The 16023-nt window shown below is 35.6% G+C and overlaps 1 protein-coding gene across 3 annotated transcripts in view; it reads left to right on the top strand.

Annotated features, from left to right (window-relative positions):
- Positions 1-16023, top strand: part of TBC1D15 (TBC1 domain family member 15) — a 38153-nt gene that overhangs the window by 12567 nt on the left and 9563 nt on the right. For all 3 annotated transcript variants that reach the window (XR_010886623.1, XM_067313249.1, XM_067313260.1), the window contains exons 5-11: positions 1052-1262; positions 6451-6553; positions 7549-7746; positions 9368-9496; positions 11538-11641; positions 11960-12054; positions 13424-13540. Coding sequence is in view for 2 of the 3 variants with exons in the window: in XM_067313249.1 (XP_067169350.1) it covers positions 1052-1262; positions 6451-6553; positions 7549-7746; positions 9368-9496; positions 11538-11641; positions 11960-12054; positions 13424-13540 (957 nt within the window). In the remaining variant the exon portion in view is untranslated. The remainder of the gene's footprint in view (positions 1-1051; positions 1263-6450; positions 6554-7548; positions 7747-9367; positions 9497-11537; positions 11642-11959; positions 12055-13423; positions 13541-16023) is intronic.

Here is a 16023-nt window from a genome sequence, read left to right as displayed (position 1 = left end):
AGAAAATGAAAAATGAGTAGTTTACTACTCAAATGTTTTTTCCTACTGGAACAGCAGGGGGAGATGGAGTATACAACTATGTGGTACCTGGGTCTTTCTTGTGTGAAAACTTAAAAAGCTATTTTTCTTATGTCTAATGAGCATTTTGGCAAAATACTTGATTTCATAGTTACATCATTCTTATTATAGAGTCTGAATAGATATATGTGTAAAAAAAACAAACAAATGAACAAAAAAAATCCAAAACAAAAAAGTGGTTTTCAAGAGTCATCTTTTTCCTTTGATTCTCCTGTATTTTTCTTTATAATCTTTGTTATAAATACTACCATCTCTGTCATGCATAGAATGATTTATTTTCACTGCTTCATATTGATTTTTACATCTTTAGAGTACATCTTCATCCAAAGTCAGTATCAGTGAGCAATAATGACTTGGATTTTGCTCTTTGCCACTTCTTACTTATTTCCAGTTGTTCTAATTTGATGGGAGTGAATGGGAGGGGTTGCCAGATCTCCTGCAGTCATGCTGGCAGTTTTATGTCCTTGGGCATCCTTTCATTTTGAATGTACGTAGTCCTTGCACTGTATTAGAAAAAGAGAGGAAGATTTTCAAATTCCTTCTCCCTCATCTTGGTAGTAGCCTTACAAGGCACAGCTAATATTGTGTGCAATGTATAACATACATGATTGTAACGTATATTATGTTTAGTCTGAGTGAGTAGTACTACCTGGCAGAGAAGTTGGTGGGATTCAACTTGCTGCTGGAATTTGATATAGTTGTTGTATGTTTACCTGCTGGGTCATTTTTATAGACTGTAGGCACAGCTTTAGGGAAGCAGTTGGATGGATTTGCTCATTATTTTAAGAGTCTGTAGAAGGTGAGAAGGCACAATGAGAAATTAGGGTAGTTACATATACATTTTATTACCAGAACCAGTGCTGGGTGTTTGTGTGTTTATGGGGGTTTTTCTTGAACAGTGATAGATATTATGTTTCTGTAGTTGCTAACACTGGAAGTCAAACTAAAATCATGTGGTAATCTTGTTTTTAAGATGCTACAACTCATGCAAACGGAGAAAGCAAGTGGTCATTCCTGTTCAGTTTGACAGATCTGAAATCAATCAAACAAAACAAAGAAGGCATGGGATGGTCTTATTTGGTGTTCTGTCTAAAGGATGATGTGAGGCTCCCAGCTCTTCATTTTCATCGTGGAGATAGCAAACTATTGATTAAATGCCTTGAAAAGCATGTTGTGCTGAGTGAGTAAGTATCAGACAACTCTTAGTTCTGATTAAAGTACAGATTATTTACATTTTAAATTCTGTAACACATTTTTCAGATCAACACTTCCTGATGTATTTTTCCTTCCCTTTTTTATTAATGGAATCAATTTTCAGATGACTGAAACTATAATTTCACATACCCCCTCTGAATGTTGGCTGAAGTTTAAATTTTTTGGATCAATTTATGATCTATTTTAGAATCTAAGTGTTATGAGCTTCACAATAGCTCGGTAGCTCTCTCTAGTGGGTACAAAAGAAGACTGGGAATAAAGCTGTAATCTCAAATACTCAGATGATTTAATTAAAGTTAAATCCTTGTCTGTGAACGACTTCTATTAAATGGGATTAATAATTTGTGTTAAAGATTGAAATCTTCTACTTTGTGTGAAATATCTGAGTATTGACATCAGTGTGAGGTAATTTATAGCGCTGTCATCTAAATGAATTATATATAAATGTTTTCCCCCAGAAATCTGTTTCCCCATATTTTTTTTTTTTACTGTGGGGAGTATGTTTTACACTTGGTCTTGACTCTCAAATCAGCTTGCAGAATGGATACATAATTAGTCCCTATCATGGTGTTAAATATTTCAGGTTGTTGTGTATTCATATTGTGTAATCTCCAAGTTTTTCATATGGATAAAAGCCTCTTCGGGCAAAGTGTAGATGCAGAACAAAATAGAATGTTCTGCTGTCAGCATATAGTGATAAATATAATTTTAAAAGACACTCTGAAAAAATTACCCTATTTACCCTACCCATTTACCCTAAAAAAAGGTAAATAAGGATAGTTAGATCATGAAGAAACAATGAGACATTTCATCAGTATAACAGGTATGCTGTTATTGAAGGTGTTTTGTTAACGTCACTTGCAAAATAACTTTCTGATGAAAGGTTTGAAGGCAGATAGTGAAATGGCTTTGTGAATCCTTATAGAGGACTCTTCTCATGTATTGGGAGCATTTTGAGGGAGGGAAAAAGTTGGGCCAGGGTTGACTTTTACAGGTAAGTGGAGCTGTGGTCAACTAATATTGTTGGTATGAGGGGCTGTCAGTAGGATACAAGGGCTGTATGTTTGTTGAACTGATTTGTGAAAGGCCTTGACAGTGTCAAGATGTGCCACATGTGTTTGTGATAGTCTGAAATTGCGAGCAACTTGGAGAAGGTGACATGGTCAATGTGACACCAGTGAAATGATATTGACGGTAGCATTCTCAAAAGGTTTTAAAGGAGAAAATTCATGAAAACCAAAGCAGATGTTATTAGGGACCCAAGATAAAGATGTAAGTAAGAATATTCTCTATACAGCTGGAGATGAGTAAATCCTAGACGACAGCTTCATCTTAAATCCTGAGGTGTTTTTTCTCTAGTTTCCCTTTCAGTTCTTGCTTAAACCTCTCTTCATTTCTTTTCTTAATTTCATTTCCTCTGCAGGCTCAGGGAAATACTCTCCACACACCCCTAGCCCTCACCCCATGAAGGAGTTTGTTTCCCTTTGAGCGTACTGCTCTGTGCTTGCTTACTTGCAAATATCTTCCAGCCTGTTGCTGTTAGGCTAGGGCGGATTTTTAGGGCAACATATATAGCAAACACTGGAAAAGCACTCTAGTTTTATGGTGAATTGCAGAAAGCTTTGTACATTATATGATACACAGTTAACAGATCACACATAGCAGTTTATTTCAATTTTTTTTATAAACTAATTGCAGTAATATCTACTTAGTGAACAGGACCAAATTGTAAGTAGGTCTAGCGAGTACTCTTGGCAGTGTAGATAACAGATATCCATTGACTTAATCAAAACTTTTTCATGACGAACCATCAACTAGATACTTTAAAGCCTGGTGTGAGGCTTTTATCAAAAAATTTTAGTTCAAGAATTTCCCTTACTCCTTTTTTTTCCATCCAGTTCATCCATTTGAGGCTTTAACAAAATCTAAAACTTCTAATTTCACACTGCTGGGTTTTTTTCTATTGCCAGTGTTTAAAGGGTGTCATATTTGAATATGTATGAAACAGCAGTAAGCAACAGAAAAGTGGATAATTAAAACCCAATATTTCAACTACAGCTCTATAGTTGTACTTGCATTAATTGTAGTGGAGTTCTATGTGTTTAGTATTAATTGAGGCACCTGGACTAAACCTGAATTTCTGTTAATCTCAAAGGCATAAAATATCTACAAGACACTGCTACGCTATGTAACAAATTACTTTATCTTTCCATATTCAGAAAGTTTTTTTTAGATATTTTGCGTTTGCAGTTGAAAGTTTTCAGAAATAGGAATCTGAAATAACACACCAGAATACCTTAAACCATTTCATGAGGCCAGACGTTTACGGTTTTTTTTTTTTTTTTTCTGCCAGGCCTTTGGTTATCAGTTTGTTACTGTGCATGATGTTAGTTTGTATACTACCATGGATTATTTCCAGTCCTAGAGTCATGTGTTGCAAGTTAACATGCTTCACATTGCTACATAAAGTTAATATTTAGTGGCAAGTCACTAGATGAGTAATGATTTTTGTTCCTATTTCAAACACTCTCAGATACTTCATGGTGAGCGGTTAGTTACCTGGTGGATCCTTAGTTCTTAACCTTCATAGCCTCTTGGCAGTTGCTGTGAGCTTTCCTGCTGGGGCAGTGCAAAACAACATTTCCTGTTGGATGGGGGAAGAAACTGTATGAAGAGGGGCAATCATCATGTCCTGTGTGCCCCTTTTTAAAAGAAGGCAGTGGCTTGGTGGTGTGTCATCTGATACAGCGGGTGTACACTGGGGTGTTCAGCAGAGCTCCCCAGTAAGATGAGCAAGAGAAACTTGAGGTTGTGTTCAAGTGTTTGGGATGTGTTGAGCTGCTTGGTACTGCTGCCTGAAATGGTCCTGAGTGGTGCAGAATGGAACATCAGGTGCTTTGAGAACTTCAAAGTAAAAAGCTGAGGCAGCTATGGAGATCACGTTTGAATGAAGTTAAGCATTGGTTGAGCAGGGACTTCCAGTTTTAGTCTACCTACTTAGATTCCTGTCTTCCAGTTAACATCTACTTTTGGACCAAAGTTTTTTCTGTGGGCTAGTCATGAATTATGATGCCTTTTTAAGGGAAGAAAAAAGTATGCCACATAACTTGTGGAACTGGCAAGCTTCAGTCTCTATACATTTTTATCCTTTCCTAATAATTTTGTGCTATTATGCATGTAAACTTAAGATGTCTTTTAGGGGAAGATGTTTACTCAGTTTTCTGGATGCCGTAAGCAAATACTTGTTAACGTAGTCACTAGTACTTCCAACCTCTGATTTATATATATGGGAGTATTGGCATTAAGGTAGAGAGTTTAGCTGTTTTCTAAAATAGCTTCCTGTCATAATTTCCCCCCCCCTCCATTTTTACTGCCTCAAAGGTTTTTGCCCTTCTCTAACATTGTTCCTTTATTAAATGTTAAATCATTGCTGAAATCAGTATGTGTAAAGTGACTAAAATGGAACAAAATATTTGTGATTTGTTGCTTTGAAGACTGTATACTTCCTGGTTTGACTGCACAGGTTTAGTATTGAAAGCAATACTGTGCTGATGGCACTTTCTAAGTTGGAATATTATACATAACTATTTAATAAAATGTCTAAACTTGCAATTTGTTTTGAACATTACCCAGGTAGCTGTCCCTAACCAAGTAGCTGCTCAGAGGGAACGTCTAATTAAAATGGCAATGTCTTACAAACTTTTTGTTCTTGTAGTTAGGGAAAGCATAATACATGACTCAGCCTTTGCCCTTGTGCTGCTTTTTAGCAAAAGCCAGTTGAGCTTCATTAACTGTTGCTGCCTCAGAACTATGACTATGGTGTCTGGCTGTCTCAAAATGAGATCTTTTGTTGGATTTCATATCCGTCAGTGTTAAGTGCGCTGTCATGATGGATTTGAAGAGAGATAAGGCTTATTAAAGTTCTTATCTTCGGCTTTAATGTCATGGTAGATGATGCAGGTAGTAATAAAAATGAAAGTATTTTTTCATTCCAAGGCTGGACATAGATTTAAACTTTAGGAGAGAGAGCAATAGAGAATGTATTTTATAAATGTAAGGTCTTTGCAATGGATTAAATTCAGATGACTGAAATTCTTGGCTTTCCCTAGTTTGGTTACTTCACTTCAAGGCTTGGATGTCAGCTTGGCTGCAGTCCCTCAGCTCCCTCCGTTCTATAACGTGTGGAGTTGTAAACTGTGGTGGTTCAGGAGCTGAGTAATGAGTTGATTGGGTATTCCTGCCCAAGGAGGGGAGCAGAGATTGGGGGAGAATGAGAGCAAAAGAGTAGAATAAAAACTAGGAGTAGCACAGTTTCAGCTGTCTTTTTTTATCCTTTTCATCTGTCTCTGCAAGCCTGTGAAAGAATCAAATCTTGTACTGAAGTATAAGAGTGTATGAATACATTGAGTTAGGCCAAATCAAGCTGATCTAGCTTTTGGAGTGTATGCAAAAAGACATTTGCACAGCTGTAATGAGATGGTTCTGTTTCACAATATGTCTGTGGTGTTTATAAACTCTATCAGTGTGAATTTTAGAATTGCTTGGGCTGACAGTAGCTGTTGTATACTGTTGGTTTGAAATTTGTTGATTTGGATACATTCAATGAAATACAGTTTGCATTACTTATACAAAATGTTTTACAGGGTTCCTTAAGGTAAAATTTACTAACTGATAAAAAGAATTCCTTAACTGTATGTGGTGACTGGGGCTCTTTTCACTTCCTATGTTATGTTAGAGGTATTTCACCATATATGTTGTTGAGATTGACCATGTCTCACTGAATTTCCTTTCCTGTATCACCTGTTCCCCCCCACCACTGCTGCCATTGTCAGATATAGGAAATATTATTTATTCTCAAAGATAATTTTGAAAAATTATGATACTATACTGAGAAATTACATGTGGGTGACAAAGAATGAAAGGTGTAATTCAGAATGAATATGATGATGACTAATCATATGACAAATGAAAGTCCTGTTTTGTAATGTGTTAGCATTTGGACTTGTGCCAAGAGCTAAGAATAGTCTTGCATCAAAACTATTTTCCTTGCAAAAAAAACCCTGAAATGTGATTTCAAAAAATTGTAAATGTTCTAAAACAGTTACAGGAAAAACTGGTATGTACTTATAGAGATGTTATGCTTTTATTTTATTGCAGATCTCCCCAGGATAAAAGAATTCTTCTTGTGAATTCTCAGAACAAGTCTTTGTCTCAGTCTTTCGAAAATCTCCTTGATGAACCATCATATGGCTTACTACAAGTATGTGTTGTCTTTGAAATATTTTATTCTACAGACATTGTTTAAAAAAAAAAAAGCTTCAATTTCACATAAATATTCCCTGAATCATTAGCATTCTAGTAAGCATTTCCTTAAACAAATGCTTACTATAAAAGTCTGCTTAAAATAAGTTCTTTCTTATATTCTTAGTCTCTCTTAACCTCCATACGGTACTATTTCAAACCTATTCAAATTAATTTTGCCTGTGAGTCTATGTATTTGAGTACAGCTAGCTTTGGAAATGGGAAGAAAAAAATAAAATATTTTAACTAGAATTCTCTAAATTGTTCCTGGAATAAATATTCTTTTCCTTTATATTTTTTGCCAGTCTTAAAGGGATACTGGAAATATAGCAACAAAGGACACAATATTGACTAAAAGAATTTTCTTCTTGAAAGTGTTAATCACTTGGTGGGTTTTGGGACCTTGTGAAAGTCAGCGGCAAAATTTCCAGTGACTTGAAAAAGGCCAGAATTTTGACCCACTGATTCATTTAAGAATCTTCATAAGTGAATTAAATTTGTTTCTGGACTCAGTGATCAAAGACAGTTTTGTGCAAGATTACTAGCGGAGTTCATGATGCTTCAAGACACATTTCCTCTGTGAAGGTAAAGCAGCTAGGCAGAAGGAAGACTTTTGGGGACATTAATCATTGGAAAGTAAATAGTAGATCTGATCTGCTGTTACACACAGGTCAGATTTTGTCAGCATACTACTATCCAGTCTTTCAGATCAATTAGTGGTAATTACCTTAATACTTAAGATCTCATATTTACATTACCATGAAAATCAGGGTAATGAATGTACTATATGAAAGTACTGATATGTGAACATCTAAAAACTTTTGAGACCTCCTTTGGATGTTATTGTTCTTTCTGTTTTTTTGTTTACTCTGAGTACAAGAATTCCAAATAATCCAAAAAATCCAAATATGAATCCAAATTCATATTTTACTTGTTTTCCTTGTTATAACACAGAAACTGAAGAAAGATCCATACACAGCAACGATGGGAAGATTTTCCAAAGTCACAAACTATATTTTTGACAGTTTTCGATTAACTGACCCTTCAACTCAAAGACGACCACCATCAGAAATGGCAGACTTTCTCAATGATGCTATTCCAGGACTAAAGATAAATCAGCAGGAAGAACCAGGATTTGAAGTCATTACACGAGTGAGTGTGTAAATGGAGTATGAATATGATACAGATGCATAGTTTCTTTTTATGCACACTTCTAAAGTAATTGTAGGACTTGAAACCTGGTGAGTTACACCGTTTTGCTTAGTGATTGTGACATACGCTGTCCTACCTCTTATTGACAAGAGTAAGATCAGCAGCTGCTACTTCCAGAATATATATTATTTTCATGCCTGCAAACAGGAATTAAAAAAACCTCTTTGCTTTGAAAGAAGAATGTTGTTGTTGCTGAAATAGGGTTTAAAAAGCTCCTTATCTTACAGATTCACGACCCTACAAACTGAACTCACTCATTTCACATTTAGTGTTTCCCTCTGTGATCAAACAGAGATATGTTAAGTAACTTAGGGGTATGCAGGTTAATATCTAAATCTGGTGGCTAATCACTTTAACATTTCAGTTTGTTTATAGAGAGCTAAGAATATTTTTTTAAAAAAGTGTTTAATTGAACCATTTATGTGCATGTTATATAGATGTACAGACTTAGGTATGGCTTGAACAAAATGTAGAAGGAACTTGTAATTAGATTATGAATCACTTTGTGTGGGCTCTTGGTGTCTTTTACAGATAGGTGGATAAGATATATTTTTAAATGCTTGAGATTACTATTTAAGCAACTGACATGTTTTTAGAGCATTAAATTGTTTTGAATGCTATTTTCCTGAGCTCAAAACAGTGTTAATAACTTAGCTCTAGTTGTATGAACTAAGCAACTTGGACTCTGAGAAGTTGCTACATAGCACTTAATCAGTTAATTTATCAATGAGGAAAAATATAATGAATGGTACATATTAAAACTTACACTGACCTGCACGTCTTAATCTGCTAAATGCCTTTGGGTCCTAAACAGTTGCAAAGGAATTGGCTTTGTGATTGCCATGATCAAAATATTTTTAGAAAATAAGGAATTAGTGTCTACCGAACTGCACTGTGCTTAACCATGTAAGCTGGGACTGGAGAGGCTCACGTCTGAACTGTGAAACCGGCAGGTGCTAGGAATTCCGAAAGCCTGCGTGGTGGATCTGGTTTCTTGTTTGCTTGTTTTAAGGGGGCAGTGTGCTTAAATTGATCTTCCGGCTACACTCTCCAGTGTGTGTAGGAATAACATACCTGAACCCAAGTTGCTTTTTGGCTCTCCTTCAAGATGCGCTAGTGCATGTTAGGAGCACCCTTTTGAAGTGAAGCTCCTTATTGTCCCTGTTTGCTGTGTTGCGCATATCTAATGTACTCCAGTTGCACAGGAGTATTCAGTCCATGGGACTGCTCTAAAGCTAGTTCCAAAGTGCTTGTGGGGGTGGAAGGTTATTTAAAAAAAAGGGGGGGGGCAAAAAAAAGTCTCTAAAATGTGAAATACTGTGGATACCTAGGTCCTCAGCACCAATTATCTCACTCTACAAACCTTTTTCTTTTGGTCCACACTGTTGCTTAATGTAGACACAGCTGAAGAGTCAGAGTCCCTAACTAAGGTATGTTCATGTGAAAATGTAGTTGCACTGAATATGAAAAAGCAGCAGCTAGCTAAGTACTATTTACACAATTGTTAAAAATAATGAATTATTTCAGTGGGATTCATATCACATCTTTGTCTGTGTTTCAGATTGATCTAGGAAAACAGCCTGAAGTTAGTAGAAGAGAGCCTGTGTCAGCTGAAGAATGGGCTAAGAATATGGATTCTGAAGGAAGAATTTTAAATGTTGACTACATAAAGCAATTGATATTCAAAGGGGTAACTTGTTTTTCTGAATTCAGCAAGCCCTATGGCTTTCTTCTGGCCCTCTTTCTGTTCCTTCCCAAACTCTGGTTATGCTGTTTTCATTAAACTTGTAATCCTTCATGCAGGACTTAAGGCATGAACCAGTAAGTACTGCTGGAGAGACTTTGTAAAGTGTGATTTAATGCTAATTGAATACCTCAACAGTCTTACAGCCACACAAAGTGTTGTACAAGGAAAGAAATCTTGTGATGGCAGGCTGAAAGGCATGAGTTGAAAAGACAGGCTAAATGATTGAGAGGAGAAATCAAAGTGCCTTTCAGTAAAACATCAGTGCTTTAATGCTAGGATACTATGTTATCTTGTTTTGTTTTGTTTCAGGGCTTTCTTCTTCTCCAAAGTAAGTTTCCCTTGTTTGCCCAATAGTTTGCATGGATTTGGCCCTTATCAGGAAAGACCCTGATTGCTTTCACTGTTTATTTTTATTTTTTTTTATTATGTTAACTGAGATTTTTGTAACATGAATGTAAATTCATTCTCATCACAAAAACGTTTTGAAAACTTTATATATAATATAGTTATTCTGCCTAACATTATTTCGCTATCTGTGAAATAAGTTTTCTGTGAAACAACTGTGTTGGGGTTTTTTGTGGGAATCCAGCTATCTTGATGCATTCTTTGAACACTTTTATGTTTACAAGCATGCAGTCTTGCATTCTGGGAGTCTGAGTGGAGGTAGAGAATGATAACTTTTTTTTTTTTTTAAAGACCTATGCATAATAAGGAATATACTGTGAAGCACAGAGCTAAACAAGGCCCTTTTCAGTTTATGTGACTGTTCTTTAATTAACCTGTGCCGAAGGTGCCCAGTTAAGGACCATTTTGCAAGCATGAGGATTATTAAACAAAAACCTTCTGTCCCAGTACCCCAGGTTCCCTTGTCATCTCTGTTGTCCATTGCCTGAGATATCAAGTGCTTGATGCTATTCATGACTCAAGCCTGAATAAATTCCCAAATATGAAGTGGAGATCTTCTTTTAAGGGGGTGGTGGGGAGTTAAAAAAGCTTCTCTTGCATCATTTGCATGTTAGATGAAAAGTTGAATTATTATTTGGATAGAGCAACAGATTTCAGTTGTTCATGCTATTTGCTGCACCATCTCCCTTGCTGTAATTTAATGGTAAATGAAGAAATATAGTGAGGAATCGAGCCGTGTGCTGCTAGCATACAAGCTGGCATTGAGTGGGTAAGCTGACGAGTCTGATAGAACAAAAGTGTCCCGTTCTCATGGTTGTACTGTAGGAGTTGCAAGAGTTTCTTTTGAGAGTCGGATAGGATTCAGTATGCTTGTTGTATACAAGTGATGAGCTTTACTTGGAAGGATTTCTGACAATAGTATCCTTGAGTGGACATTGGTATTTTTTGTTATGTGGAAGGTTCATCTGCATGTTGGCCATCTTCTGTTAGATGAAAAAAAAAAATATATATATATATATATATTTTTTTTTTTCAAAAAAGGTAATCCTCAAAGGTCAGTTTGTGGAGAGACCAAAAATTTGGCAATTAAAAGCAGCATTATGTTTAAATATATAACTTTAAAGCTACTCTTCGCTTTGTAATATCTGTAATGTCTTTACAGGCTTTGTTTCAAGCAGTGAGGCAAAAATATAGGAAGAAATATCATTTGTAAAGGTGTTTTTTTCTTTTTTTTCCTTGTAAGGATGAATCCAGTGCTTCTACTGTTTTCAGGGCATATGAAATAGATTTTTATTGTGGTTACCTGACAAATCTAAGATGTATTACTGCTTAACAGGCGCTAGTAGCTAAATGTTAATTATATTCACTTCCTCCTGTTTTCTCCAAGTGTGATACATAGTGAGCAGATAAGATTTGGCTAAAACATAAAATGAGGAAGCTTACTCCAATTTTCTTCTAACTTAGAAATTATTTTCCTATGTAGCCTTAAGTTGTTGTTTTAAGTATTGTATTCCTATGGGAGAGTTTCCTCACAAAATCAAAGTCTTTTTGTTAATGTTTCCTATCCATTTTTCCCTAGGGACTCTGCCATACTTTAAGAAAAGAGGCATGGAAATTTCTTTTGGGGTATTTTCCTTGGAATAGCACTAAGGAAGAGAGAGCAAATCTGCAAAAAAGAAAAACGTGAGTACAGATTCCTCCTCTCCCCCCACGCCCCCCAAAATGTTACAAAATATATTGAAAAAGCTTTTTAAGGCACAGAGTGATGTAGAAAGCTTTTTGGAGGGTCGAAAGACAACTGTTTAATATTGTTGAATGCAGTGAAGTGTTTGACAGACTTTCTTAAAAAGATTGTTATATTAAAGTGAAAATATTTTATTAATGTACTGTTATCCCATGTGTGCCAAAGAACAAACAGAACAAATAACTGTTTAAATAGAAAGCAATAATAAGGAATGTAATGATTGAGCATAATTTGGTTTCAAAATGATCTTTTTTCAGAGATGAATATTTCAGGATGAAACTGCAGTGGAAATCTGTCAGCGAGGAACAGGAAAAACGAAATTCAAGATTAAGAGACTACCGGAGTCTTATAGGTAACTTTAGATTTAGAAACATACCCAACTGTACAAACTGACGCACCTTTACAAATCAATGTGAAGCTGAAAAGTAACCTTTTGAGGAATCTGTATGAAGAGGCACTAAAAACCAACCTGCTGCTATTTTCAGAGGTGCCAAAATTTCATTATACACTTAACACTAAAACTTTTTTAACTGGAGCAATTTAGAGCTTTATATCTTAGTGTTACATATTGGCTGAATCTTTTTTTCTTTCTTAATAGCAAAACTTTTTTGTTCATGTCACTTCATGATGTAGTTTTACTTGGAAAATTCATTAAAGTAATGGTGATATAGTGAGAATGTGACACTTCTGTTTATATTTTAAGTTTCCTTACATGCATTTGTATATGTACATTCTAAAAAAAAAGGCAGCTGAAAAAAAAAAAAAGTTTCACAAAGTTCTGCTGACTGTGTTAGCACTGTGTGTGTCCTCAGTTTTCTTTGGTAGTGGCATTGGGTACCAGTTTCTAGGATTACCAAATAGTTATTTCTGGAGGTGGATAAGATTTTTGTGATATTCTGAAACATTGGCTACACTTATGGTAGCCTGTTATTCAACAGGCATGCTAGGGGTTGAGAAAGATCTTAGGCTAGTAAACTATCTTTTTAAAGCATGTGTTTAAATATACATATGCATATTTATATATACATATTCTCACAGTTCAGAAATGACTGAAATTTCATTTCTGTTGAAGCAGTGCTGTTCATTAAGTGTTTGAAATGTATATGACATGTTTATGTTGTAAAACAGATCTGAAACGACAATTCTCCTTTTTTTTAATGCACTGAAAACTTTGCCTATTTTAATACATCAGTCTTTAATTTCACATTATTAAAGAATCTGCTCTGTGTGTGCATATGCCTGAGATGAAACAGGCAGTTTAAACTCAATAAGGGTTATAGGAACTTGGTAAACGAGAACTTATAAAACATGCTGGAATGAACTACAACGGTGCAACTTTCCCACTGTGGCTTATGCTGCATCTCGTAAGTATTGTATACTTACGTGAAGTTGTTCTAATCCCTTTAGTTGTAAAACATTTTCACTGAATCATAATCACGAATTTTTCCATAAAAGTACTAAACATTAAAAAAATATTAAAAAAAGAGTTGAAATCTGTTTATAAGTGAATCCTTTTATTCCAGGCAGGAAGGATCTTCTTGCTTTAAAATATTCTTTATTTCAAAATGACATTTGGTGATACAGTTGGTCTTATTAAACACTTCAAAGCTTTGCAACAGTGAGGGGAAAAAAACAGCAGCTTAAAAAATATTCTGAATTTGTTAGATGCTGGCTTAGAACTTGTTTTGAAAATGTTTTTTAAATCTGGACTGTTTTCTTAGAAAAGGATGTAAACAGAACAGATCGAACAAATAAATTTTATGAAGGTGAAGATAATCCAGGATTGATTTTACTTCATGATATTTTGATGACCTATTGCATGTATGACTTCGACTTAGGTAAGTTGTGTTCCTCTGAATTTAAAAGCCTTTTAGTTTCCTGTTTAGTTTTGCTTATATTAAGGCCTGTTAATGCACTTGAACTTTTATTACTTACCATGCTTTCTATAAATGTCAGGTTTTATATTTTAGTAACATAGATAACTTTGTTCAGTATCTTATCCTTCCTCTTCCTCTACTGCCTAATACTTATCACAGGCATATGCATATAGCAGTGTAGGCTGGATTAGGAATTAAGTGGCAGCTCACCTTCACTGTAGCCCTACTGTTGTTTTCTGAGAGTTGAAGTGGCCTTGCTTTTCAAAGTTTGACTGGGTTTGGGTATTCAGAGCTTGACTATTATTAGTATAACAGTCTTAAAAATGGATATAAGAATCATAAACCAGCTGCCACTGCTGTAATTAAAACTCAGCATGCTGAGCCAGCTGTTTGCAAACAGGAATGTTCTTATGAATACTTTTAAAGCTGGTTCTTGAGAAGTACGCTTAACAGTCTGTCAAAAATTATGCTTTAATGTATGCATCCATTGTGGAAGGAAAAGCACATATCTGTTAATCACAGTGTAGCTGAGATGTCTAATTTTTAGCTTTTATTAATTGTATAGGAAGGGAGGGAGGGAATACATGTTTTTAATTGGTTCCTCCTCCTTCACCCCAGCATGAGATTTGGCTGTTCTGTATTTGGTTTTCTTTTTATTGTATTCTGCCCCAGAGAAAAGTGCTGGGACTGTAGAAGCCCATCTCATGCCAAATTTTGAAGGCAAAGAGTAGGAAGACTTCTTTAACTGTTAGTGAACTTGCTGCAGTGCAGCAGTACTTGTCAGCTTTTGTCCTTTTTATCAAGTCTAAAAAGAGACTTGATGTTAAATTGAAGAGGATGTGGGGGAAAAATAAAACTGATTGAAGCTGTTTAAGAAACATAGCTCTGTTCCACATGTCTTTCCATGTTTCAGCCTGTATTAACACGCAGTGACATGTACCTTAATGGAATTAAAGCACATTTACCACCCACTTCATGAAAACATTGTTTAAATGGCTTAAATATATGCAGCGGTTAAGTCTTCTGTTCTATAAACAAGCAAGAAGAATGGAAATAGGTTGTATTTGACGTAATTGTATCTACCCAAGGATTCTAAACTACCCCAAAGCATGGAAATAATGCTTGTTTCTTTTATCCTTCAACAGCAGTTGTAGAGAGGTCTGGGTAGTGCCACAAAGTGCCAGCTGGGGCACAGAACAGCTGCTGACAAATAATTTTACTTGAGTGAAATTATTACCTGTTTCTTCTTCCTTGTGCCCTTTTCTGCTCACTTCTGCTCCATATTTTCGCATTCATTGACTCAGCTATCTTTTCAGTGATTCAGTTTTAATTATATTGCTAAGAAATGAAATTGGCAAAGCTTGAGCCTGACTGAGAAATGTAATGTCATAGTAACCAACCACTGATGGTAGACCTACACATTGTTTATGTCCTCCCTTATTTAGGGAGGTCAGTAGCAATTGGGGCAGTAGATAGGTTGACCTGAGATTAGTAATAAGGTAGTTGGGAGGATCAGGAAGACGGGGGAAAATGAGCTCTAAAAATCCTTGTCCTCTATTCTTCTTAATTATGATGTTAATTACAAACAAGCTGGAAGAAACATTTTAAAAAACTAAAATTCTGAAAACATGGTGCATACAACTAAAACTTTCTAGCTATTTGTAAAAAATAATGTGCCCTAAAAAGGAGCATTTTATTCTCCAGTTATGCAAGCTTTTCTCATAGGGCATATGAACTTGATCCGCTGTTTCCAGACACAGAAACCTAAAGGCACTCATGTCAGGTCTGGATACTTGTTTCCTTTACACTTCTCAAATGTACTTTGCTATTTGCTCCTTTCTCAGTTTAAAAGGGAGTAATTTTTTTTTTCCCTCTTGTCTGCTTGATTACATAGCTCTTGTGGTCTTAGGCATTGATGGACTTAAAATACAATCCCAAATGTGTTCTCTGCATACTTCTGCCTTGTTACACAAGTAACCATCTTGGAAAGAGTTTAGGATGCACAGGAGTATGCAGGATCAGGTCCTCAGTATGAAACAGTTTTGAGTGAAAGTGACTCACTGTTCTGAAAAGAGATAGTTACAGCTCTTGTTCTCCAAGCAGAACAGTCCCCCTCTCTACTTATCTAAATACAGTAATCCTTAAAGCATGGTCAGTGCCAGAAAAAAAGAAATGGTAAGTGCAAAATTTTTTTCACTCCTTAAAAGCTGTTGCATTGAATGTTTTCCTGGAATTGAAACTTGACATTTCTCCTTCAAATTGAATTGAAAGGAAAATCTTCAGTTGACAGAGGGGGGAAAAAAAAACGGGAACACATTAAGAGATTTTAAGTATATGGAAGAAAGCAATCAACTAGAGATGGAAAAGAATAAAAATGAGTCTGTATTTGTGATGGTGTAAGGTATATATTAAATCTTAAAAATATCAATATTTGCTTCTGAGCT

This window comes from Apteryx mantelli, chromosome 1 (assembly GCF_036417845.1).
Source record: "Apteryx mantelli isolate bAptMan1 chromosome 1, bAptMan1.hap1, whole genome shotgun sequence".
NCBI lineage: Eukaryota > Metazoa > Chordata > Aves > Apterygiformes > Apterygidae > Apteryx > Apteryx mantelli.
The sequence above is the reverse complement of the archived record's forward strand: the minus strand, read 5'-3'. Positions and strand labels throughout refer to the sequence as shown.